We start from the raw sequence: 9,977 nt of genomic DNA, 5'->3' as shown, positions 1-9,977 counted from the left end.
TATCATATCATCTGCAAACAGTGAGAGTTTGACTTCTTCTTTGTCAATTTGGATGCCTTCTATTTCTTTTTGTTGTCTGATTGCTGTGGCTAGGACGTCTAATATTATGTTAAATAGCAGTGGTGAGAGTGGACATCCCTGCCGCGTTCCTGACCTTAGAGGGAAAGCTCTCAGTTTTTCCCCATTGAGAATATTCACTGTAGGTTTTTAATAGATGGCTTTTATGATATTGAGGTAGGTACCCTCTATCCCTATACTCTGAAGAGTTTTGATCAAGAAAGGATTCTGTACTTTGTCAAATGCTTTTTCTGCATCTATTGAGAGGACCATATTATTCTTGTTCTTCCTTTTGTTAATGTATTATCACCTTGATTGATTTGGGGATGTTGAACCAAACTTGCAGCCCAGGGCTAAATCCCACTTGGATGTGGTGAATAATCCTTTTAATGTACTCTTGGATCCTATTGGCTAGTATTTTGGGGAGAATTTTTGCATCCATGTTCATCAAGGGTATTGGTCTGTAATTCTCCTTTTTGATGGGGTCTTTGTCTGGTTTTGGGATCAAGGTAATGGTGGCCTCGTAAAACGAGTTTGGAAGTTTTCCTTCCATTTCTATTTTTTGGAACAGTTTCAGAGGAATAGGTATTAATTCTTCTTTAAATGTTTGGTAGAATTCCCCTGGGAAGCCATCTGGCCCTGGGCTTTTGTTTGTTAGGAGATTTTTGATGACTGCTTCAATTTCCTTAGTGGTTATAGGTCTTTTCAGATTTTCTATTTCTTCCTGGTTCAGTTTTGGTAGTTGATACATCTCTAGGAATGCATCCATTTCTTCCAGGTTATCTAATTTGCTGGCATAGAGTTGCTCATAATATGTTCTTATAATTGTTTGTATTTCTTTGTTGTTGGTTGTGATCTCTCCTCTTTCATTCATGATTTTGTTGATTTGGGTCATTTCTCTTTTTGATAAGTCTGGCCAGGGGTTTATCAATCTTGTTAATTCTTTCAAAGTACCAGCTCCTAGTTTCGTTGATCTGTTCTACTGTTCTTTTGGTTTCAATTTCATTGATTTCTGCTCTGATCTTTATTATTTCTCTTCTCCTGCTGGGTTTAGGCTTTATTTGCTGTTGTTTCTCTAGCTCCTTTAGGTGTAGGGTTAGGTTGTGTATCTGAGACCTTTCTTGTTTCTTGAGAAAGGCTTGTATTGCTATATACTTTCTTCTTAGGACTGCCTTTGCTGCATCCCAAGGATTTTGAACAGTTGTGTTTTCATTTTCATTGGTTTCCATGAATTTTTTAATTCTTCTTTAATTTCCTGGTTGACCCATTCATTCTTTAGTAGGATGCTCTTTAGCCTCCATGTATTTGAGTGCTTTCCGACTTTCCTCTTGTGATTGAGTTCTAGTTTCAAAGCACTGTGATCTGTAAATGTGCAGGGAATGATCCCAATCTTTTGGTACCAGTTGAGATCTGATTTGTGATCTAGGATGTGATCGATTCTGGAGAATGTTCCATGGGCACTAGAGAAGAATGTGTATTCCGTTGCTCTGGGATGGAATGTTCTGAATATGTCTGTGAAGTCCATTTGGTCCAGTGTGTCATTTAAAGTTTTTATTTCCTTGTTGATCTTTTGCTTAGATGATCTGTCCATTTCAGTGAGGGGGGTGTTAAAGTCCCCCACTATTATTGTATTGTTGTCGATGTGTTTCTTTGCCTTTGTTATTAATTGCATTATATAATTGGCTGCTCCCATGTTAGGGGCATAGATATTTACAATTGTTAGATCTTCTTGTTGGATAGACCCTTTAAGTAGGATATAGTGTCCTTCGTCATCTCTTATTACAGTCTTTGGTTTAAAATCTAATTTGTCTGATATAAGGATTGCCGCCCCAGCTTTATTTTGGTGTCTATTAGCATGGTAAATGGTTTTCCACCCCCTCACTTTCAATCTGGGGGTGTCTTTGGGTCTGAAATGAGTCTCTTGCAGACAGCATATCGATGGGTCTTGTTTTTCAATCCAATCTGATAGCCTGTGTCTTTTGATTGGGGCATTTAGCCCATTTATATTCAGGGTAATTACTGAAAGACAGGAATTTAGTGCCATTGTATTGCCTGTAAGGTGACTGTTACTGTATATTGTCTGTGTTCCTTTCTGGTCTATGTTGCTTTTAGGCTCTCACTTTGTTTAGGGGACCCCTTTCAATATTTCTTGTAGGGCTGGTTTTGTGTTTGCAAATTCCTTTAGTTTTTGTTTGTCCTGGAAGCTTTTTATCTCTCCTATTTTCAATGACAGCCTAGCTGTATATAGTATTCTTGGCTGCATATTTTTCTCGTTTAGTGCTCTGAATATATCATGCCAGTCCTTTCTGGCCTGCCAGGACTCTGTGGATAGGTCTTTGCCAAGCTAATATTTCTACCATTGTAGGTTACAGACCTCTTGTCCTGAGCTGCTTTCAGGTTTTCTCTTTGTCTCTGAGACTCGTAAGTTTTACTATTACATGTTGGGGTGTTGACCTATTTTTATTGATTTTGAGAGGGGTTCTCTGTGCTTCCTGGATTTTGATGCCTCTTTCCTTCCCCAAATTAGGGAAGTTCTCTGCTACAATTGGCTCCAATATACCTTCTGCCCCTCTCTCTCTTTCTTCTTCTTCTGGGATCCCAATTATTCTAATGTTTTTTCGTCTTATGGTATCGCTTATCTCTTGAAATCTGCCCTCGTGATCCAGTAGTTGTTTAGCTCTCTTTTTCTCAGCTTCTTTATTTTCCATCATTTGGTCTTCTATATCACTGATTCTCTCTTCTGCCTCATTTATCCTAGCAGTTAGCGCCCCCATTTTTGATTGTACCTCATTAATAGCCTTTTTGATTTCGACTTGGTTAGATTTTAGTTCTTTTATTTCTCCAGAAAGGGTTTCTCTAATAAGTTCCATGGTTTTTGCAAGCCCAGCTAGTATCTTTAAAATCATGATTCTGAATTCTAGATCCGACATTGTACTAATGTCCGTATTGAATAGGTCCCTGGCAGTCAATATTACCTCTTGTTGTTTTTGTTGAGGTAATTTTTTCGTCTTGTCATTTTGTCCAGAGGAGAATAGATGAATGAGAGAACAAAATGCTAACAGGTAACAACATCCCCAGAAAATATACTCTACACAAATCAGAAAAGACCTGAAGCCAGGGTAAAAGAAAGGGAAAGAAAGAAGAAAGAAAAAGAAAAAAAAAAGAAAAAGAAAAGGATAAAAACAAAAACAGAACAAAACCAAAAAAAAACCAGAATGTGATCAAATATGATCAGGCTGGTTTATAGATCAGTGCCACACTAGATTTGGGGTGTATTTTGGTCTGTTAGAAGAAAGTGCCTCCCAAAATTTTAAAGAAAGAAAAACTTATATATGTACAAAAATGTGTTGATTCGATGACGGGATGGAGTATGACTGTTAAGATGAAAAGTATAAAAAATTTTATAAGAGGAATTGACAAGATAAAAAGTTGTTTGAAAAAAGAAAGAGGAGGATTTAAAAAAAAAACGAAAAAAGAAAAAAAAGGGAGAGAATGTGATCAGACAGGAGACTAGAACAAAGCCATACACTAGAGATTTAGGGTATATTTTGATCTGTTGGAAGAAAGTATCTCAAAATTTTAAAGAGACAACAACTTATATATATATGCCAAAAATAAGGGTAACTACTCTGAAGGGATAGAATATGACCCTAAAAACGAAAAATAAAAATGTTTTTAAAAGGGATTGATAAGATGCTGGTTGAAAAAGGGAAAAAGAAAAATTAAAAAAAAAAGAGTTAAAGAAAAAAAATTCACTTTGAAAGACTAAAGAATCATGGTTAAAAAGCCATGGATTCTATGTGCAGTATTCCCCTAGTGCTGGAGTTTTGCCGTTCTCATTGATCGGTAAACTTGGTCTTGGCTGGCTGTTCTTGCTGATCTTCTGGGGAGGGGCCTGTTGCCGTGGTTCCCAAATGTCTTTGCTGGAGGCGGAATGGCCCCGCCCTTGCCAGTCCTGGCTAAGTAATCTGCTGGGGTTTGCTCTCTGGAGCTTTTGTTCCCTGCAAGCTTTCCATTCAGCTTTCGCGGACGAGAGTGAAAATGGCGGCCTCCCAATCTCCGCCCCAGAGGAGCCGAGAACTCAGGGGCCGCTCCTCAGTGAGCCCCCAGAGAAAAGCAGTCAATCACTCCTGTCTCCCCAGTCTCTGCCGCACTCTGTGCTCCCCTGGCCTGTGACCGAGTGTTTCTATCTCTGGCACACGACCCCGTGTGGAGTCTCCAAACCCAGCAGATCCCTGCAGTGCGCTCCCACGCGCTCCTCCCGGAGGAGGAAGGGGAGTCTCCCCGGATCTGCCGCTTGTTGGGTCCCTGCTGGAGGAGCAGTGGCCCGACTGTGCCACAGATCACGGTTTATGGCAACCCAGAGCTGAGAGCCCGCTCCTCTGCTCCCTCTCTGCAGCCGGCTTCCCTGCTTTGATACCTGGGACCTCTGCCGCACTCAGCCACCCCCGGTCTTTCTGTGACCCTGAGGGCCCTGAGACCACACTGTCCCGCGAGGGTTCCACCCCCCCGCTTAGCCCCTGGAGCGTCATCCCTCAGCGGAGCCGACTTCTAAAAGTTCCGATTTTGTGCTCCGTGGCTCCAGCACTTGCCAGAAGTGGCCGACAGAGGCCCCTCCCCTGCCATCTATCCTCCCGAATATCACCTCGGATTCACTTCTCCGCACGTCCTACCTTCCAGAAAGTGGTCGCTTTTCTGTTCAGAGTTGCTGCTATTCTTTTCTTCGATCTCCTGTTGAGTTCGTAGATGTTCAGAATGGTTTGATCCCTATCCAGCTGAATTCCTGGGACCAGACAAAATCCAGGTCTCCTACTCCTCCGCCATCTTGCTCCACCCCCTCGAGATGGAGCTGTGTTTAAATTCTCTGGTTCCCATAGCGTCTAAAAATGCTGTCATTTATTTTTAAATTAATATTAAAATTTTGTTTTGAGACTTTCACATGTCCTGAAAAGCTGGGTTGAGAATCAGTAGTCTAAGAAATTTATGCAAAATTATGTACAATAGCGCACTAAATACTGCATTTAATTGCTTAATTACCTCCCTGCCTCTCTTTGGAGATTTTTTTTTTCATTTTGTTTTGTTTTTTTTATTTATTTATTTATTTATTTATTTATTTATTTATTTATTAGGCTCCACACCCAATGAGGTGGATTCCTCTGATTTCAAAACCGAAGGACATAGGGGTGCCTGGGTGGCTCAGCTGGTTCAGTGTCTACTTTTGACCTCAGCTCAGTTCTTGATCTCAGGGTCAGGAGTTCAAGCCCTACATTGGGCTCTACACTGGGTATGGAGCCTACTTAAAAAAATAATACTAGTAAGCCAAAGGATATGTGACAATAAATGCAAGCTTCAGATACCTGAGTTAGTCCACCTTTAGCAAGCTGTTTTAAGCTTTGAAAAATTTACTCACCCACTTTCATTGGTCATTGAATGGTAGCAAAGTTGGTTGGAATTAAGATTTCTTAAAGTGTTTCCACTGACACAATTCTCTTTAGCCCTGAAAAACATCTTTTGAATGGAAAGACTGCTTTTTGAGGCAACTTGTTTCAGCAGGAAGATGATTTGTAAGGGGATTAAAGTTGTTTTTGTGTTTACCAACTTTATCCTTTCACTTGGAAGTTTAGGACATAATGCTTTTTGATTCTTGGAGAAGAATTTTGAATTCCCTGCTGACAGCTCAGTTTATACTCATTTCTCATATGTTGTGTTTCTCAATGCATGGTCGGGAGCCCCTGTACTCAAATCTCCTGGAGCTCTTGCTAAAATGCAGATTCTGGGACCCTCTCTCAAGGTGAGACCCAGGAAGCTGCCTTTTAAAATGCATGCTGAAGTTTGAATGCAAATGCAGAGAACTGGCAGTGAGCTGGGGGAGTAGATCATGCTCCTATCCTATGGCAGGTGAGAAATTTATAAATAAGAAAAAGAGTAAAAGTGATAATTGAGGTAAAGGGAGAAAATGCATTAAATTCCTTACCTGCAGCATATTGCTGGGAGTTGAGGAGAGATGCAGAAACTTCCTGCATCCTTACATCAAGATTAGGGCCCTTGTGCATATATTCTTCCAGGGGGGTAGCATCAATAATAATTTCAGACTAGAGTTAAGGAAAACCACTTCTTTACAGTCTGCAGACTGTGTAGTTATCAGGCGCAATCCATGTCTGGCTTCACCTCATTGATGTTCCAAACACTTCTCCCTGAGAAACCTACCTTGATGCCCTCTTCCAACCTAGTAGACCCCAATGATCAGTCACAATCTGCAGAAAAGGCTGAAGAGCTGCTCAGCATCTGCACAGCCTCCCTGTTCCAGCTCCTCTCAGCTGGTACCACAGAGTGTGTGCTGCTAATGCCCTACTGGCTGGATTTGGCTCAATGGTATGTTTAGGTCTGTATTTTTTTAAAAATTGAATTAGGTGTCAACCTAGGTACAATTAGGTGTAAAAGTAACATTTTACATGAAAATCTTGATTTCTAGTTTCTTTTTTAAAAAATCGAAAGTTCTGGAAAAACTGGCAAATTTACAGTGGTTGTCCCTTTAGATGAGATATACTGCCTCCTTTTCTATGGCCCCTACTTGGCCCCTCTGACCCCTATGCATTATCTGCCCAGTCCTTCTAAGGATCCGAGTATAGCTGGGTCACCCAGATGCAGGCGGTGCTTTGTGTGCAGAGCAGTGGTTCTCCATGTGGCCCTGGATCAGCAGTTTTGACAGTATCACCTGGGAACTTGTTAGAAATGCAAATTAGGGGCCTCACCCTAGATCTATTGTGTCAGAAATTCTGGATGTGGGCCCAGCAATCTGTGTTTAACAAGCCCTCAGGTGATACTGATGCATGCTAAAGTTTGAGAACCACCACTATGGAGAATTTAACAATAATAATAAAAGAAACTAAAAGTTTGTCTTTTTATTATCACAATGTGCCAGCAATTTTAAACTATGTCAGTGATGAAATACTCAACCTCACCATGGTGGACAACTCCTGAAGTCCCCACTAGGGTATGTGTCTCTGTCCTGTACAATCTGTTGTCATTCTATTCTAGGGAAGGAGAATATCACCCCTAAACCTATGCAAAGCACCAAACTAAGCTTTCACCCACCCCTCCCCACAATAACTCAGGGTGCATAACTTAGCCTTGGATTGACTTATCATGTTGCAACTTGACTTGGAAGCTCAGGCTACAACCACAACATTTCTACCACAACATATGCATTTGTAGTGTTTAAATATTTTGCTGTCATTATGGAAAAGGCAGAAATAGGCAGTGTGTCCCTGCTGCCAAGTTTCTCCTATGCTTGCCCTAAGATACCTCACTAATTTGATCACCTCCACTTGCAATCATTCTCTGAGGTTCTGGGGCACCTTTGTAGCTCAGTCAGTTACGCATCTGCCTTTGGCTCAGGTCATGATCTCAGGGTCCAGGGGTCGGGCCCTGCATCAGGCTCCCTGCTCAGCAAGGAGTCTGCTTCTCCCTCTCCCTCTGCCCGTAACCCCCTTCATGCACTCTCTCTCAGAGATAACAAAATCTTTTAAAAAGATCATTCTCTGAGGTTCATTGTTCAGATTAATTCTTTTTCTCCTTCCCTTCAGAAATATTCATTGACTAACTAATGGGTGTCAGGCACTGTACTAAGTGCTTTATCTTTAGTTTTAATTCCTACAACTCTTGAAAGGTAGGTGGTATTATCTTCATTATTACAGATAGGATTCAGAGAGGTAAAGTGACTAGCCTGAGGACACATTGCAGGTAAATGGCAGAACCAAGATTAAAACCTATTCTTAAAAATAACTTCAGCTTTCTTCTCTTTTCTTACTGAACTGAATTCTTTTTTTCTCACCCACTGACCTTCATGCATTCACATTTCAGGACAAAAATATTCATGCTGGCACTCAAAGTACCTTAACAGGAAGATGTCCATTTGAGGGGTTTGGTCACCAGGACAGCAAATTCCCTTTTCAAGAGAATAACTGTGAACCTGTGGTAGGTTGAGATCCTGCATTTTGGTGTTTATTATACGGCTGCTTTTAACTCAAAGGAATAAAATTACTCCAATTTAAAGAGCAAGAGCAATGTGAAAATACTTGATGCTACTAAACTGTACATTTAAAAATGGTTAAAATGGTAAATTTTGTTATGTATATTTTATAATAAAAAAATAAACAATAACAAAGATAAAAAAACAGGGTCGCACAGAGATTTTCTTAAATTGTGTCCTCTCATACCCAGATTTTCCAGGATCAATGATGAAATCCCTACATGTAAGATCCAAAGGAGGAACTTGATTCTGGATAGAATACTTTTGTCTTATGTCTTTAGTATATTTGCCTTTTTCTGAATGTAGATATATATAAGGGAGGGAAAAAAAGCATCTGTGATTAATTGTATAAGCTGTTCAGTCCAACAGGGTAGCTGCTGGCCACATGTGGCTATTGAGCACATAGTAATTTGAATTAAAATGTTCTAATACATACCAGATTTCAAAGATTTGGTATGAGGAAAAGAATATAAATAATTCATTAATGATTTTTATATCAATTACATGTTGAAATGATAATATTTTGATATGTGGGATTAAATAAACTATACTATGAAGATTAATTTTACCTGTTTCTTTTTATTTTTGTAATGCACCTACTAGAAACTTTAAAACCACGTATGTGTTATACTCTATTTCTACTGGCTGGCATTGGTACAGATGCAGTATATCATAATGGTTTAAAGAACAGACTCTGGAGCCAAATTACTGAGAAGTTTATGACCTTGGACAAGTAACTTGACTTCCCTGTAACTCAGTTTTCCAACCTATAACATGAAAACAATGCAAATACTCCTAGAATTGTTGTGAGCATTAAATGAAGGCCTAACACATTTGTGCTGTATTGACAATAGCACTGGTCTTTAGACACAACTGCAAGGATCTATCTATGTGGTATCAATGTAATGTATATTAGTGACTTTAAACAGCATTCAAGAATTCACCAGTTAGGGCTTGGGACTTCTACTGACAAGGATAATGAAGGTATAAATAAGTTTTTGAGATTTGGGGAAGGCTGTTAGCTCTATTTTTCTCTACTCCTCCCCTCCCCCCAATGTTTCAACATACACACTTGTGAAATTTAACAATGATTATCTTGTTGGGTGGGAATTAAATGTGGGCACTTACAAGTTTCAGTCCAGAGAAGTAGTATAAATATGATGCTGACCACTAACTTTACCTCTCTCCCAGAAACCTATGCACTGTTGTCAAGCCCATACTCTCCCTTTCTCATTCTCACAGGTTCCCAGTGCTCCACCTGCCTATGAGAAACTCTTTGTAGAACAGTCACCACCACCTTATTCACCGTGAGAATGCTGAGAGATGATGAAATGATTTCCTTTACACTTTTGCTGGAATTTAATATGGACATCTAATGTTCTGCTTCAGAATACTGTAGAAACAGTGTACATCACCTGGCAATACTAATTGAGGGAATGATGAGAAATCTTAAAATGGAAAAAACTTTGTCAATAAACATTGTAATGCCTGATACTATTTGTGCTAGTAGTAATTCTAATAAATTTATGGTGTTATTTTCTGAGACAGAGTTCAAGTGTGTGTTCTGGGACCATTCAATTTCTTTTTAGTTGAGATTTGGCTAATACCTAACAAACTACTATTCTGATTTTTGAAGAAGCAACCTTTTGACCAACATGAACTCTTAACAGAATTGTTGCAGATGAGTCTGTGCCATGAAGTGCTCACAAAGGATACCTTTATAGGTTTAAGACAAAGAGCTGATTGACTTACCAAATTATAGTCAGATTCATCTGATTAGGAAAGTGTCAGTAATGTCTGTGTTCTAAAATTTCATGATGCTAAAATAACACATTGCAGAGATCCTATATCTTGAGTAATACATATAACACAGTTTTAATTACATTTC

General features: G+C 39.6%; 1 protein-coding gene across 1 annotated transcript in view; it reads left to right on the top strand.

Moving 5' to 3' along the window:
* MLANA (melan-A) overlaps positions 1-9,758 on the top strand; it is a 32,215-nt gene extending 22,457 nt beyond the window's left edge. Inside the window, exons 4-5 of the mRNA XM_032392453.1 lie at positions 7,921-8,034; positions 9,332-9,758. Coding sequence (XP_032248344.1) covers positions 7,921-8,034; positions 9,332-9,400 — 183 coding nt within the window. The 3' untranslated portion in view covers positions 9,401-9,758. The remainder of the gene's footprint in view (positions 1-7,920; positions 8,035-9,331) is intronic.
* The last annotated feature ends 219 nt before the right edge of the window (positions 9,759-9,977 follow it).

The sequence above is a fragment of the Phoca vitulina genome, unplaced genomic scaffold (genome assembly GCF_004348235.1).
Source record: "Phoca vitulina isolate PV1807 unplaced genomic scaffold, GSC_HSeal_1.0 scaffold67, whole genome shotgun sequence".
Taxonomy (NCBI): domain Eukaryota; kingdom Metazoa; phylum Chordata; class Mammalia; order Carnivora; family Phocidae; genus Phoca; species Phoca vitulina.
This window is presented reverse-complemented; position numbering and strand designations above follow the sequence as displayed.